Source organism: Loxodonta africana, chromosome 3, assembly GCF_030014295.1.
Source record: "Loxodonta africana isolate mLoxAfr1 chromosome 3, mLoxAfr1.hap2, whole genome shotgun sequence".
Classification (NCBI taxonomy): domain Eukaryota; kingdom Metazoa; phylum Chordata; class Mammalia; order Proboscidea; family Elephantidae; genus Loxodonta; species Loxodonta africana.
This window is the reverse complement of record NC_087344.1, coordinates 184,731,436-184,748,688: the sequence shown is the minus strand read 5'-3', so window position 1 is coordinate 184,748,688 and position 17,253 is coordinate 184,731,436. Positions and strand designations below refer to the sequence as shown.

At 45.7% G+C, this 17,253-nt stretch overlaps 1 protein-coding gene across 1 annotated transcript in view; it reads left to right on the top strand.

The window, feature by feature from the left end:
* Positions 1–10,512, top strand: part of PGLYRP3 (peptidoglycan recognition protein 3) — a 34,747-nt gene extending 24,235 nt beyond the window's left edge. The window contains exons 6-7 of the mRNA XM_064282611.1: positions 8,893–9,011; positions 10,255–10,512. Of these exons, the coding sequence (XP_064138681.1) occupies positions 8,893–9,011; positions 10,255–10,433 (298 nt within the window). The 3' untranslated portion in view covers positions 10,434–10,512. The remainder of the gene's footprint in view (positions 1–8,892; positions 9,012–10,254) is intronic.
* Positions 10,513–17,253: the final 6,741 nt, after the last annotated feature.

Genomic DNA, 17,253 nt, shown 5'->3' with positions numbered 1-17,253 from the left:
TACTGTCTATAAGTTATCATATTAGTTTTTTTTATGTTTGCTTTCTATATCCTAGCTTCTTGCTTTGTTTTGTTTTGTTATGTCCAGGTAGGTTTCTTGGGTGAGCTATCTTGATTTTTTTCACCTTTGAAGCTCTAAAGTCTTGTCGCCGGATGGCTAGAGTTGTTACCAAGCATATGAGCCTAGGAGTACATTCATTTTTCTTGTACAGATTCAGCTGAGGTGTCCAGGTTGTTGGTCATCAAGTGTATGGTACAAGCTCTGTCCTACAGTCTTAGAGGGGCAGGGGTCATTGGTATAGGTATCAGCATCTGGTTGCAGCAGGGGGTCATGCGGACAACCTTCCCCAGAGTGTCTATGAGAAAGCATGTCTGTGTTCCCTAGAGCATACAGGTTGGTGGGTTCTGCAGACAGATCTTGGGCACCCAGTGCTTTTGGTTGTAAGGACTGGGAGGTACCAATTATTCTTGGACCCCTGTAGCAGGTGGCTGGGTGACCTAAGTGGAGCCACCAGTCCTTAGGCCCCTGGGTGGGTAGGTGAGGACCATGTTTAGTAGGCAAAGTGTTGTCAAGCATCAAACACCCACCTCTCCACTGCACAGCTGAAACAGTTCCAGTCTGCCAACAAGGGCCTGTTCCAGTCTGCCAACAAGGACCTGTTCTCCTAAAATAGGCCTACACAGGTCCAAGTAGGGGGGAAAGTTATTCTAAGTCCATGGACCATTTATGCCTGGACAGGAGCTGCTTCTGTCCTGAGTTCCCCAGGTTTGTGGAGCTGGAAGATTATCTTTTCCCCAGTCGTGATTTTTTTCTCCTCCGAGGCCAGGAGAATGGCTCAGGACATGCAACAGAACCTATCTCAGGCCCAAGGAAATTGACAACCACCGAAGCCAGCTTCAGGGCTGGAGGTGTGGTAAAATATATGCAAGTACTTAGCTTTTGCGAGAGGGCTGTTCTTCTCTGGTTCTGGAGGTGTGAGTAGGCTGTGCAGCTGGCTGTTTCTCCCTGAGAAAACTGTTTGCCAAATGCTTCTACCAGCCCACCACAGCTGCTACCAGGAATGGTGCCTGAGGGAGTCTGGTGACTCAGGTCTGACAACTCTTCTCCTTTTCTCAACTGTTTCTCCCTCCCCCTGCCACTTAGTCCATTTTCTAACTTTGCTTTTGATGTTCAGGGCTTCTAGCTTGTCATAAATGTAATCGTTTCACTTGTTTTTTTGGGTCTTTTTTGTAAGAGGGTACACCGGAAGCATCTGACTGCTCCGCCATCTTTGCTCCACCCCAACAATCTCCCCTTCTTGACCTTGGGCTCCCCATTACCAGTGCTCCTGTCCCCTCCTGCCTCCTCATTCTTGCCCTGGGCTGGTGTGCCCTTTTAGTCTCATTTTGTTTTATGGGCCTGTCTAATCTTTGGCTGAAGGGTGAACCTCAGGAGTGACTTCATTACTGAGCTATAAGTGTGTCCAGGGGCCATACATTCGGAGTTTCTCCTGTCTCTGTCTGACCAGTAATTCTGGTCTTTTTGTATGTGTGTGTGAGTTAGAATTTTGTTCTACATTTTTCTCCAGCTCTGTTCAGGACCCTGTGTTGTGATTCCTGTCAGTGCAGTCAGTGTTGGTAGCCAGGCACCATCTAGTTGTGCTGGACTCAGTCTGGTGAAGGCTGTGGTAGATGTGGTCCATTAGTCCTTTGGACTAACCTTTCCCTTGTGTCTTTGATTTTCTTCATTCTCCCTTGCCAGTGGAGTATGGATGAGGCCAGTGGAGTATTTTAGATGGCTGCTCATAAGCTTTTAAGACCCCAGACACTACTTGCCAGATTAGGGTCTAGAACATTTTCTTTATAAACTATGTTCTGCCAATTGAGCTAGGTGTTCCCCAAGACAATGGTCCCCACAGCTCTCAGCCCAGCAATTCGGTTCCTCAGGAAGTTTGGATGTGCCTATGGAGCTTCACTGACCTTGCCTTGTGCAAGTTGTGCTGGCTTCCCCAGTATTGTGTACTGTCTTACGCTTCACTGAAGTTACCACTTATCTATTGCCTATTTAGTGTTTTTCTACCCCACCCTTTCCCTCCCTCGTAACCATCAAAGATAGTTTCTTTTTGTGTGTAAACCTTTTCATGTGTTTTTATAGCAGTGGTCTTGTAAAATATTTGTCCTTTTGTGATTGGGAAACCCTGGTGGCATAGTGGTTAAGAGCTATGGCTGCTATTACTGAAAGGTCAGCAGTTTGAATATACCAGGTATTCCTTGGAAACTCAATGGGCAGTTCTAATCTGTCCTATAGGGTCACTAAGAGTCAGAATTGACTCGACGGCAGTGGGTTTGGTTTGGTTTTGGTTTTGTGATTGACTTATTTCACTCAGCATGATGACCTCCAGATTCATCCATGTTGTGAGATGCTTTGCAGATTCATCATCGTTCTTTATACTTTATCATAGTGTAGTATCCCATTGTGTGTATGTGCCATAGTTTATCCATTCATCTGTTGGTAGGCACCTAGGTTGTTTCTATTTTTTGCTATTGTGAACAATGCTGCCGTGAACATGGGTGTGCATGTATCTGTTCATGTGACAGCTCTTATTTCTCTAGGTTATATTCCTAGGAGTGGGATTGCTGGATCATGTGGCATTTCTATTGCCAGCTTTTTAAAGAAGCACCATATCATTTTCCAAAGTGGTTGTGGTGCACAGGGCTAGGTGGGCAAGAGAAAGGAAAAGAAAGAGCAGAATGAGAGAGAAGAAATCAACAATCAAACAAATAAAATAATGAAGAAAATAAAAACAACAACAACAAAAAAATGATGGAGGTGTCATCTGTGGGGGCTGGGGTGGAATTGGGCTGGGAGCAGACTGATGTCTCTCCCACCCAGTGGCACTGGATGGCCCATCAGGAAGAGGAAGATGCAGTACAGGGCCTAGGTGGGAGGGAGAAGGAAAAGGAAAGGGGGAAAGATAAATATAAAATATGGTGCTGAGGGAGCTGGCCTGTGCAGACAGTGCAGACCTGGGGAGGCAGTGTTCCACAGACTCTCCAGCTGAGCGGTACAGCACAGCACACCAAGAAGTTGGGGGCAGTGCACAGGGCCAGTTGGTTAGGAGAAAGGAAAAGAAGGAAGGTAGAGAGAGGGAAGAAACAATTGCAAAACAAACAAACAAAACAGGAAAAAAAGACCCAAACAAAGAAACAAAAAATAAAGTGGTATTGAGGGAGCCAGTTGGTGATGGTGGCACAGACCCAGGGAAGCTGTGTGCAGTGACTCTCCAACTGACCTGTGCAGCCTGGCCCCTCCAGAAGGAGCAGAGGCAGTGCACAAGGCTAGGTGGGTGGGAGAAAGGAAAGCAAGGAAAGGAGAGAGAGAGAGAAAGGAAAAAGCAAAAAAAGAAGAAAACAAACAAACCAAAAAAATCACAGCCAGTCAAGAAGGGGAGGAGATGGCACACATGGCTAGCTGAGCAGGAGAAAGGAAAGTATGGAAGGGAAAGAGAGAGAAAAGCAACAAAAAAGCCAAAAACAAAAATATATGGACACACATACACACACACAACACCCCTCCCCCCACACAAAAAGAACAAAGCAAACAAACCAAAAAATCACAGCCTTTCAAGAATGAAAGGGGTGGCACACGGAGCTAGCTGGGTGGGAGAAAGGAAAGGAAGGAAGGGCTAGGGAGAGAAGCAGCAGCAACAACAAAAAAGCTAAAAAGACATTAAAAAAAAAAAAAAAACCACCAAACAAACAAACAAAAAATGACACAGAAGGGGCTGGCCAGTGGGGGCAGGACAGACCTCAGCGGCAGTGAACTAGTGTTTCTTTGGCCGAGAAACCGTGGCCATAAATGGAAGAAGGGTGTGGAGTGGGAAAGCGTGTATCTCTGGTTACTGGGTGCTCTATCTCCTGTTGGAAGCTCCCTGAAGTTGCCTTCCCATACTTTCTGTCTGAGTTCTTTGGTGGCTGTAGCCCAAGATGGCAAATCTGGCCATGTTAGCTGGTATGGGGACTCCACATTGTAGCAATCCTCATCCTCCGTTCATTGTCAGTTTCTTATTCCATGCAGTGCTTGATCAAGTTCTTTATTCCTTCATTTGGTACTTGGAGTTTCAGGATTAATGTTTGTATCTGGTTTACTTAGTTTTTTAGGTCTTTGCTGCAGAGGGAGGGCATAGTACTTTTGTCTATAGCCATGTTGGCTCCACCTCTGGACTTTTGTTTTCTTCATGTTGAGGCGTAATCCATACTGAAGGCTGTAGTCTTTGATCTTCATCAGTAAGTGCTTCAAGTCCTCTTCACTTCCAGCAAGCAAGGTTGTGTCATATGCATAACACAGGTTGTTAATGAGCCTTCCTCCGGTCCTGATGTCCCATTCTTCTTCATATAGTCCAGCTTCTCAAATTATTTGGTCAACATACATATTGAATAAGTATGGTGAAAGGATACACCCCTGACACACAACTTCCCTGACTTTGAACCACACAGTATCCCTTTGTTCTGTTCAAATGACTGCCTCTTGATCCACGTACAATCTCTGTTGAGCACAATTAAGTGTCCTGGAATTTCCATTCTTCTTAATGTTAGCCATAACTTGTTATGATCCACATAGTTGAATGCCTTTGCATAGTCAATAAAACACAGGTAAACATCTTTCTGGTATTCTCTGCTTTCAGCCAGGATCCACTGACATGATGTGATGGTTAAGGTTGTGTGTCAACTTGGTTGAGCCATGATTCTCAGTGGTATGGCAATGGTATGATGTCATGATTATTTCCATGATGAGAAATCCACGATGGGATCTGCTGTAAGTAGCCAGTCAGTTGAAAGGGAGTTTCCTTGGGCGTATGGCCTGCATTGAATATAAGTGAACATTCTATCAAGGCTTGTGGGCTTTTGCCAGCTCTGAATCCTGCAGCTAATTGGCTCCTGTTCTTCTACCTCCGGTTCTCTGGACTTGAGCTGGCAGCTTACCTGTGGTCTTGCCTGCTGATTTTGGCATTTCAATCTTTGCAATCTGTAAGCAAGAACCCTGCTCTCTGACCTGCCGATATTCAGTTCCCAAACCCCTGTGGCTATGTGAATCCTTGGGACATTCCAGCCTCAATAACTACATGAGCCATTTCTTTGATGTAAATATCTCTGGTTTTGCTTCTCTAGAAAATCCAGCCTGAGACACATCAGCAATGATATCCTTTGTTCCACATCCTCTTCTGAATCTGGCTTGAATTTCTGGCCATTCTCTGTCTATATACTGCTACAACCACTTTTGAGTGATCTTCAGTAAAATTTTACTTGCATGTGATAGTAATGATGTTGTTGGATAATTTCCATTCAGATGGATCACCTGACTTTGGAATAGGCATAAATATGGATCTCTTCCAGTTGGTTGGCCAGGTAGCTGTCTTCCAAGATTCTTGGCATAGATGAGTGAGCACTTCAGCACTGCATCCATTTGTTGAAACATCTCAGTTGGTATTCTATCAGTTCCTGGAGCCCTGTTTTTCTCCTATGTCTTCAGTGCAGCTTCAACTTCTTTCAGTACCACTGGTTCTTGATCTTATGCTACCTCCTGAAATGGTTGAACTTTGACCAATTCTTTTTGGTACAATGACTTTGTGTGTTCCTTCCATCTTCTTTTGATGCTTCCTGCATTGGTCGTATTTTGCCCATAGAATCCTTCACTGTTGCATTGAATTTTTTCTTCAGTTCTTTCAGCTTGAGAAATGCTGAATGTTTTCTTCCCTTTTGGTTTCCTATCTCCAGGTCTTTGCACACATCATTATAATACTTTACTTTGTCTTCTCAAGCTGCCCTTTGAAATCTTCAATTCAGCTCTTTTACTGCATCATTCCTTCCATTTGTTTTAGCTACTCAACATTCAAGAGCAAGTTTCAGAGTCCCTTCTGACATCCATTTTGGTCCTTTCTTTCCTGTGTTTTTTAATAACTTTTTGCTTTCTTCATGTATGATGTCTTTGATGTCATTCTACAACTTGTCTGGTTTTGGTCATTAGTGTTCAATGTGTCAAATCTATTTTTAAGATGTACAATCTTGAATATATCCCACCTGAATTTAGAGACCATCTCAAGAATAGATTTGGTGCATTGAACATTGAACCAGTATACATATTGAGTATGTACTATGTGCCTGGGGGAAGATATGGTTCTTGCCTTGTGGAGTTGAGAGAGAAGGATAATTAAACAGTAATTACAGTTCAGAGTGTTAGGCATTGTGACTGACAAAGTACAGCATACAAATAGCATGAGCCTCTAACTAAGGCTTTGGGGGAAAGTGATTGGTGTCAGGAAAGGGCTACTGCAGAGAGGGTTATCTAGGTTGGGGCATAAAGAATGAATAGGTGTTAGGCAAAAAAAAGGGGAAGAGCATTCTAGGTCAAGGGAACAGTATATGCAAAGCCTGGGGTCCAGATATGTCACATATCTTTGAGGAACTAAAAAAAGTTTAACTCATACCTAAAAATAGATTTCAAAGAGAGACGTGCTAAGAGGTAAGGCTTGAGAGGCAGACAGGAGTCACATCAAGAACGGTCTTATAATTGATCCTGATAGCTTGACTCTATTTGAAGGGCATGTGGAGGCTAATTGGGAAACCATTCAAGGTGACAGAATCTGTACTTTAAAAGAACACTTTGGCTGCTTGTATTAGTTGCCTGTTACTAGTGTAGCAAATAGAACAACATAAATTCATTATATTACTGTTCTGGAGGTCAGGAGTCCAAAATGGGTCTCACTGGGCTGAAGTCAGGTCTGTAGGTGGAGGAAATGGTTTGTGTTTGGCTGGTAATTGAAAGGCTGGCAGCTCAGACCCACCCAGCAGTGCAGCAGAAAAAGGGCCTGGTACTCTGCTTCTATAAAAATTACAGCCAAGAAAACCCTATGGCATAGTTCTGCTCTGTAACATATGGGGTTGCCAAGAGTTGGAATCAACTAGACAGCAACAGGTTTGATTTTTGGGGGGAGCTAAAGTCAGCAGAACTGCATTCCTTCTGGATACTCTAGGGGAGAATCTGTTTCCTTGCCTTTTCCAGCTTCCTTGGCTTATGGGCCCATTCCTCATCTTTGAAGAAGCGGCAGTGGGTCTAGCCCTTCTCATGCTGCCATCTCTTTGGTTTTTTCTATTCTGACTCCCTCTTCCACTGATAAGGACACTTGTGATTACATTGGACCCACATGGATAATCCAAAATAATCTCCTTGTCTTAAAACTGGTTGATTAACAACTTTAATTCCATCTGCAACTTTTATTTCCCCTTGCCATGAGCCCTGGTGGCACAGTGGTTAAGTGTTTAGCTGCTGATCGAAAGATTGCAGTTTGAACCCACCAGCTGCTCCTCAGGAGAAAGATGTGGCAGTCTGCTTCCATTCTACTCTGTCCTATGGGGTTGCTATGAGTTGGAATTGACTAGATGGCAATGAGTTTAGGTTTTGAGTTTGCTTTTACTGTGTAACCTACCATAGTCATAGGTTCCAGGGATTAAGACTTGAATGTCTTTTTTGGGGGGCAGGGTCGTTCTTTTATCTACTACACTATGATTTCAAGAATGGATTGAAAGGAGGCAAAGCTGTGGGCAGTTATTGCAGTAATTCAGACAACAGGTGTTGGTGACTTAGGCATTTGGCACAGAGAGAAGTGGAGGAATTTAAAAGGTATGCAGGAGGTACAATTGACAAACCATGACTAATGACTGGATGGGGCTGGGTGAGGTTGAGGGAGGCATTCAAGGCAATGCTCAATTTTATGGCTGGGAAGTTGGGGAAAAAGATAGGTTCAGTTTGAAGATGTTGACTTTTATAGATAGTAAATGAAGCTATAGGAGTGGATGGATTTTCCAGGGAGAATGTACCTAGTATGAAGAGAAAAGGGCCTAGACAAGAGTCCTGAGGAACACCACATTTGAAGAAAGGCCAAGAAGGTGGGGTAGAAGAGAATACTGAGGAGAAGCAGCCAGAGAAGGGGAAAATCGGGAGAGCTTGGGCTTGTGGAAGCCAAGGGATGAAAACATTTCAAGAAAAGAGTGGTAATCCTGAGAGTATGGCCCTTGGATATCCTTTTAACTCAGTACTGAAGTCACTCCTGGGGTTCGCCCTTTGGCCAAAGATTAGACAGTCTCATAAAAGAAGACTAAATGGGCACACCAAGGCAGGAGGGGACAGGAAAGCTGATAACGGGGAACCCAAGGTTGAGAAAGGGAGACTGTTGACACATCATGGGGTTGGCAAACAATGTCACAAAGCAATATGTGTATTAATTGTTTAATAAGAGACTAATTTCCTCTGTAAACCTTCATCTAAAGCACAATTAAAAGAAAAGAAAGAAAAAAAAAAAGAACAGAGTGATCAACCAGTTTAGTGTAACTCAGAAGTAGTGTCCATTGTACTTAGTGTCAGGGAGGTCACTGGTCACCTTGAAGGAGTCTGATTCAGTGGAGTAGAGTGGACAAAGACCATGTTGTAGTGAACCAAAATTGCTGTTATTATTGCCCACCCATCTTCACTTCTTGGGTTCAGGAGTTGTGGGTTTATTTTTATTTTTTTGACTCTGTACATACTGGCACATAAACAAGAACCCAAACCCATTGCCATCAAGTCGATTCAGGCTCATAGTGACCCTATGGGACAGAGTACAACTGCCTCATAGTGTTCCCAAGGAACAGTTGGTAGATTTGAACTATCATTTGGTTAGCAGCTGTAGGTATTAGCCTCTGCGCCACATTGGCACATAGCCCACCCACAGCCCACTGCCGAGTCCTACTAAGAGATGTTAAATCAATATCTGATGAATGGATGAAAGAATGAATAATTGAGGTAATGAATGGAACAAACTTTGCTTCTCAGAGTGACTTTCTCCTATCCTGAACTCCATTTTCCTTTGTCCAATTCTAGGTTCCTGGTGGGCCAGGATGGTGTCGTATATGAAGGGGTTGGCTGGCATACCCAGGGTGCTCACACCTATGGGTACAACGATATTGCCGTAGGAATTGCCTTCATTGGCAACTTTGTAGGTAAGACACGAGCATGGGGCAGAGGGGTTCTGGGTGAGGAAGTATCATGTGGAATGTGTGGGAACCATGAAGGAAAAGGCAGCATTGCGGGACCTGCCAGTGTCTGGGGGAACATTCTAAGACGTGTCTGTGGAACATTTTAGTTTTAAACTGAACTCTCAATACATGATAAGTGTCTCTAGGAGTCCCTCCCAGACAGAACATTCATCCCATATCTACCCACCATCATACCCAGCATCATCTTTCTTTCTGTTCACACCAAAGGCTAGCACGGAGCAAGAGAGAAACACAAAAATCTTTGCAAGCCTTGGTGCTTTTTGGCCGTGTCTGAAAATGCAGCCTTCTGGCAACTGACTTAGTTATCTTGTGCTGCTATAACAGAAATACCACAAGTGGATGGCTTTAACAAACAGAAATTTATCCTTTCACAGTTTAGGAGGCTAGAAATCCACATTCAGGGCACCAGCTCCAGGGGAAGGTTTTCTGTCTCTATTGTCTCTGGGGGAAAGTCTTTGTCATCAATCTTCCCCTGGTATACGAGCTTCTTGGTGTAGGGACCCAGGATTCAAAGAACATTCTCTGCTCCTGGCTCTTCTTACTTGATGGTGATGAAGTCCTCTTCCTCTCCGTTCACTTCTCTCTTCTACACCTCAAAAGAGATTGACTCAAGGTACAACCTAATTCTGTATATTGTGCCCTGCCTCATTAACATAACTGTCTTTCATCCTGCCTCATTAACATTATAAAGGTTAGGATTTACAATACAGTATAATTGCATCAAATCACAAATGGAGGACAACCACACAATACTGGGAATCGTGGCCTAGCCAAGTATCCCAAATTTTGGGGGACACAATTCAGTCCTTAACAATAACCATGGCAACTATGCTAGGGAGCAGCACTGCCTGTTGGCAAAACAGTGAGCAATATAGTGATGCTGGATTGGCTTTAGGAGTGCGTGCTGAGGCCCTCACATTTACTGATACAATGATAATCGCATTACCTGCAGCTCTCTTCAAGAGCAGTTTTTAACTTTCTGGAAGAAACTTTGGCAGGGAGGAATCAGGGAACACAGTGACCCTGTTTTTTCTTTGTGCCTCGTTGTCAAAATTGATGTAAATTTGCTAGCTATGGTGGTGGTGGGAGGGGGGCAGGAGGAGAAGACAAGAACCTAGGCACTGTTTTTGCCCGAAGCAAAGAACCTCGAGATCCTAACAATTTGATGGGTAAATCTGTTCCACAGAAAAGCCACCGAATGACGCAGCACTGGAGGCTGCCCAGAACCTGATCCAGTGTGCTGTAGAAAAGGGCTACCTGATTCCCAACTACCTCCTGGTTGGGCACAGTGATGTGGTTAACACCCTGTCTCCCGGGAAGGCTTTGTACAACATCATTAAGACCTGGCCTCATTTCAAGCACTGAGGGAGGCCCTGCTCCTTCTGACGCTGCTCCTCTCGATGACTGGGGCTCCCTGTCTTCTCTCCCACCCTGCTGTGTGCCCTCTCCCCACCATTCCCATCCTGTCCTCCTTTCTGAGGTTCATATGATCACGTCCTTCCTGCTCATTTTCTCCGCTGGCCCCTAAACCCCACAGCTGAGCAGCCCTTTGAGTTTGCACCCAGACGTCCTCTCTCTCGTCTTCCTCTCCCCTGGATACCCACCTCCTCAGCCAGGTGAGATGAGGGTCCAGTCTCTGCTTTACTTCTCCTTCCCACTTTACTTGTTCCTCTGTCTGGTGTCTGCCTGCAGCTCCCACCTCTCGCACAGGACCCAGATCCATGTCACCAGCCCCCTCCCCTCTGCTCATGGATTGACTTGTACATATTTGGATGCAGCCTTATTTAAATTGTTCTGTGATTGTTTATAAGCGTGTCTCCTCTGCTGGGTGGTGAGTGTCTAGAGGGTAGGCACTATGTCATCTCTGTACACTCAGTGCCTCAGCAGTGTCTGGAATTTAATACAGATGTTTGTAGAAGAAATGAATGAATAAATGAATGAGTGGATCTTAATCCCTGCTCACCTTCCTCATTGGCTCCATCATCCCCTCTGGGGGGCAGCCTTCCTGGACAGCCCCCACGTCTGGCAATGCTCTCTCTGATCCATTCCCTCTCAGTGTGATACTCAAGACTCAGGCTGTCCCTGGCATCCTGTCTGTAATGGTAGCTGTGACTGCCTGGTTCAGTCACCTCACCTCCCAGAACTCCCTGAAAGCAGGGGTGTGAGCACCCTCTATGGCCCAGGTCAGGGCTGTTGTCCACACAAGCTGCTCAGGGCTGTCCCCCTGCCCCTCTTGCCCCCCTGGGCGCTGGGTTGGGAGGGACCGAGAACCTTGGAGCTCTGTAGCTGTTGTTGCCTGGGCTCCGCCTGCTCAGAAGGCAGTTCCACCCTCTTAGACAGGGGCTGACAATGTGCTGCTGTTTACTAGAAGCACAGGGGCTGTTTCTTCTTTTCGCAGCTCAACCAATAACCACAAAGTTGGCAGTTTAAACCACTCAGAGGCACCTCAGAAGAAAGGCAAGGTGATCTGCTTCTGAAAGGTCAGCCTTGAAGCCCTATAGAGTACAGATCTACTCTGAAACACATGGGATTGCCATGAGATGGACTTGGTGACAACTGGTTTTGGTTTGGATCTGAAACAAGGGAAGGAGGGAAGGAAGAGGAAAGAGAAGATAAATAGAAAGAGCCAGAAACTTGGACTTTTTTTTCCTAAAAATTTTTTTGGTATTCACAGTGTTCACACTGTTAGAGTGTTTCCACATCTCTTACAACAAGCCTTACATTTGTATGATGCTTTGTGCTTTAGAAAGACTGTCCTCCTGAGCTCATTGATTCACTCTGTCCATTTGTCATTTGTCCTCAGGCCACCTGGGCATGTAAGCAGAGGAAGAAATGGTTCTTCCTGTTGTCCAGAGGGTCACTGGGCTCAGGGAGACTCAGTGCCCTTTCCTGATTTATGCAGCCAGGCGGTGGTGGCTCCAGACAGAGAATATTCTGGGGCCTCATTCTATGGGAGACTCTGGCCAACCCAGTCCTTCCTCTGGGTTGGGGGCTGGGTGCAGTCTTCCCACAAAAACCTTCCTAACTCACTGCAGCATGTTCCCACCTCTCTTACAACAGGATGGGTGACTATAACAGCCCCTTATGCAGGAGGTAGCCTAATGGACAGAAGTGAGATGCTGAGAAACGATCTCTTGAAAAAGATTGCCTCAGATTTCTTTGCCTCCCTTAAAGCCTGCCCAAAGCAGAGAGCCTCCTTCCTCTGACTTAAGCCCCAGTTCCCAGGCATCAGGGACTGCTTGGTCTCTTCTACTCCAGAGAGGCTGAGAGAGGGGCTGTAGACTCCCCCCACCTCCATGAGCAACCCCATCAAGGCCTCCCTCAAAAAATAATACTGCATGCACAGCCAATAGCTTCTACAAAGCCACAGCCTCATCTATCCTGAGACCAGAAGATCCAGATAGTGGCCAGCTACCACTACTGACCATTTTGTTTGGGGCCACAATAGATGGACTTGGATAGCAAGGGAGAAAAATGCGGAATAGAACTGAAATTCTTAGAAAGTCCAGACTTACTGGATCAGTTGAGACTGGAGGACTCCCTGAGACGATCACTCTGAGACACTTCTTAAATTTTGAAATGAAACTATCCCCTGAGGTCAATTTTTAGTGAAATAACATGTTGGCACACAAAATAAAGGATATTACCTGAGTATGGGGCTCCATCTAAACGAGACCAAAAGATCAATAATTACGCTAAAGCAAAGATGAGAAGACAAAAAAAAAAGGGGGCTGGGAAACTAGATTACTGGAAATGGAACAACCAGAACACAATAAGAATGTTGACACATTGTGAAAAAAGTGACTAATATCACTGAACAACTTGTGTAGAAATTGTCAAGTGGGAACCTAATTTACTGTGTAAACTTTCACCTAAAACACAAGATATTATTGAAAAAAATAATATTGCGTGGTCTGCATTATTTTTTTTAAAATATCTACTTTTATTGATACAATCTAAGTAAAACTGGTACATCAGCTGGCAAATCCCAAGGCAGTTGGGCTTCCATGAAACTTGCCTCTTCCAAGTTCTTAATATAGGGACATTTTCCAGCTTGCCCAAGTGTTCTTCCTTAACCATTTAAAGTAAGGATTATAGTAACACCCACCTCACAGCATCGTTGTGAAGATTAAATGAATGAAAATGCATAAGGTTCTCAGAACTCATGCCTGACATGTATTAATTGTTCCATTAAAGTTGTGGTATCATCATTATTGCTGCTGTTGTTAGTTGTGATTGTTACTATTACTCCTGTTGGACTGTGGCAAGGAGGTTGTGACTCACCAACCTCAGCTGCCTGGGGCGGTTTGGTGCAGGCTGTGATGAGCAGGAATAAGCCAGACAAGGCGCTCCTGGTGAGGGAGGGGATGCACCTCTTCCATGGCGCCCTGGACTGTCAGGGAAGGAGGGGCTCTAGAACTCATCTTGTAGTCGTTTTCCACAAGTGTAAGCTGAAAAAAAAAAAAAAAATCACTCCAAATGAGGCTTTCTTTGGATCCAGAGTAGGGACCGCCGTTGTTAGGTGCTGTCGAATTGGCTCTGACTCACAGGGACCCCATGTATAACAGACTGAAACATTGCCCAGTCCTGCATAATCCTTATAATAGTATGTTTAAGCCCATTGTTGTCGTCCCTGTGTCAAAATATTTTGTTGAGGATCTTCCTCTACTTTACCAAGCATGACATCCTTCTCCAGGGATTGGGTCACTATGGGTTGTTATGAGTCAGAATTGACTCGATGGCAATGGGTTGTTGTTAGGTGCCATAATGAGTCCCAGAGTACTAATCTGGGAAGAAGCCCCTATTTTATAGAAAACTGAACCCAAAGAAGGTAGATGACCTGCTCAAGGTCACCCAGTGAGTTAAACAAAGTAAGAAGTGCTCAGATTCCAAGGCGTGGCACTGTTCTGATCACTCCTCTGGTCACACACATCTCACATCTCCTCTCCCTGACAGTAGAGTAAACACATCTTAACATGGCCTTTAGGGCTTTTCACAATCCATCTCCCAACTACTCCTTCTAGAGAGTGGGCCCAAGTGGGCAACTTACAGTTTCTTCTCACATTATGAGAGTCTTTGCCCTTCTCCTCTTCTCCAATTTCACCTGGATTCTCAGCCCTTTTCATAAGCTAGCTCTTCCAGAAGGCTTCCTGCTTCTCCAGACCAGAAAGAACATCTCCCTCTCTTCAATGCCCATGGACTTCTCATGCCTCCCTGTGGCTTTGTCATTGCCCCTTTACCTCTCCTGCTACTGGCCCTGGGCTCCTCGAGGGCTAAGCCTTGGCCTCGCTCCCCTCTGTATGTCCAGTGCCCAGCACTGAGCTGGTTGGCACAGTACGGGGGCCATGTAAATGTCTGTGGAATGAAGGGATAAAATTCAAGCCCAGGACAGAGCAGGGTGAGCAAAGAGGCAGGGTTCCTAGCCTAGGAGAATGTTGGCTTTTCTTTGGGCGCTCCTGGGACGTTTGCTTGCAGGGTGGAAAATTCCAGTGTCTTCATGCTGTGCTGAAACCCAGCCCACTACTGCAAACCAAACCATATCAAACCTGTTGATTCCAACTCATAGCGACCCTATAGGACAGAGTCGAACTGGTCCATAGGGTTTCCAAGGAGCGGATAGTGGATTTGAACAGCTGACCTTTTGGTTAGCAGCTAAGCTCTTAACCACTGAGCCACTAGGGCTAGGATATGCTGAATTCCAGGCCCTCCACTGTCCCCACTCTCCAGAGGCCCTCCCTATTAGTGTGTCATTTGGGAGGAGACATATTCTCCAGCACCAATGTGTTTCCCTCACCATCCTGGAGGCTTCTGTGACTTTTGCACTGTGTGGTCGCAGCCTGGGGAAACATAGCCAGCTGGCCCTGCTGTTTCAGGGGGCTGCTTCCTCCCCAGTGGCCATTCAGGACACTTTTTCTTCCTGAGAGTCCTGCCCACTCCTTCCTCACGCTCCCAAGCTCTACCTCCTTGTCTCTTTCAGCAGTTCTCTTTCCATCTGCTGTCTCTATTTCTCTCTCCCTCTCCATCTTTCTGCCTGTCTCTGTCTTTTTCATTCTTTGTTTCATGCTGCCTTTCTCTCTACCTCTCAATGCTTCTCATTGCTGTCTCTGACTCTCATCTGCTTCTGCGTCTGCCCCGTCTTTGCCCTTTCTTTCTTGTGCTCATCAGCATCTAGAATGCGGTAGTGTGGAAGAAGTACTGGGGAAGGGGGGCTGAGTCTTAGAATGGTAGGCTCTCACAAATCACCTCCATGGTGCCCCCTGAACCACCTGGTACCCTGCCCCAGGCTGCTAGGAGAGCAGAGGAATGAGAAGAGAGGTGTGGTAGGCCAAGGGTGGGGCAGCTCTGGGGAAGGTGTAAGTTTTCCAGAAACTCAGAGCCAGATAGAAGTGGGGCCAGGCGTGCTTCTTGCCCAGCAGGTTTCATCAAGCAGGGCTGGCTGAGGGCAGGGCCTTAATTAGAGCAGAGCTCTGACAGAGAGAAGGTGTTATTAGCTGGGAGGAGTGTGTGTGTGTGTGGGCAGGGTGGGGGTTGCTCCTGGGAGGTGTGGCAGGGTCATCTTGGGAACTTTCCATAGTTGGCTGGGGTAGAAGTGTCTCCCTATGGGTAGGAGCTGAGGGCTTCCTCTCAGTGTGGCTGGGAAGCTTCTAGTACCCAAGGGTGATGCAGCTGCTTTCATGGAAGGGGAGCTGGGGAATTTCTTACTCATTCTCCAAGGCTCAGCTCACATGTCACTTCTAAGAGTCCTACTCTTGAGGTCCCCCACATTATTTTGTTCTTCTTTAGTACTTTGTTCATTTGTTCTTTCTCTCCCTTTCTCTGTGTATGTGTTGTCTGACCTTCCCACTAGACTGTAAGCTCCATGAGGGCAGGGATCATGTCTACTCCATTCTTGCTCTGTGCCAGCCCCTAGTGCACAGGTGGTGCTCACTAAACATTTTAGAATGAAGACATGCTGAAGCCTGAGGTCTGGGGAACTCACACTATGACTGCCTCCTGGCTGGTCTTGGAGCAGGTGGCGAGTGCAGCTAGTTTGGGTAGGTCTGCCTGGCTGAGCTCCCACTGGGCATCATGAAGGGAGACCTAGGTTGCAGAGAGGATGGTGGGATGGGGAGGTTGGAGAGGGATCTGAAGGAAACTGACCTGGGATCAAGGCAAATTACAGAGCAGACACTTATAAGTGGATAATTGATAGGGCTGAGTACTTAATAATAGTTGATGGGCCTTTCTGTGTGCAGGCTCTGTACTGGGCATGTGATACATGTGATTTCATTTAATCCTCAAGACAGATTGGTAGGGCAGGCATCACCACTCCTATCTGATGGCTGAGGAAATGGAAGCTCAGCTTGAAGACATTAAGTGAATCTCTTCAGGTCACATAGTGCATGTCAGCTGGGTTTCTATTCCATTACCATATCAGCCCGTCCTCCAGGTTGTTGATGTTCCTTTTATGATTGGTGCCCAGAAGTGGACAAAATATGCAGGGGTCCCTTGACTCAGATGGAGTTCACTGGAGCAATTACTTCTCTTGGTCTAACAATATTCTCCAACTAATAAGATCATACATGTAAGAACCTATGTACACAGTGTAGCTCTGAATTCACATATGTAATAATAATGATGATGGCAAGGCCTTCCAAGATGGCTTTACTTGTTTCGCCACCACATCATGGCATCAGCCCCCACTGACCTGGTGGGTCTGTTCATTACAGCTGCTTTAACCCACACCTCACCCCAGCATACCCTCCCTGGGCCCGTTTTTCAACCTCAGCACAAGACTCAAGCTTATCTTGACATAGTGTCATGTTAGTGGTGTTTCCCCATAGTTCAGATCTGTTGAAATCTTTTTGAGTCTTGATTTTGTCATCCCCTATGAGCCACTGCTCACTTTTTTGTCATCAGCATTTTTATTCAAATCCTTCATCATCATCCCCCAAACACCATATTTAGTGCATACCAAATGCTAGGCACTTCTACATATATTACTCCGTTTAACCCTCACCAGAACCCTGTGAGGTGGGCACTGTTATCTGCATTTTATAGATGAGGAACTGAGGAGATATGCCCAAGAACATATGCTGAGTCCTGATTCCCTGCACCACCATTGCCTTGTGTTGTTTTTCAAGCAATCAATCTCCAGGTTGACCGGAATCCTTTAACCACAAGTCTCCGCTCTTGTTCCTTGCAC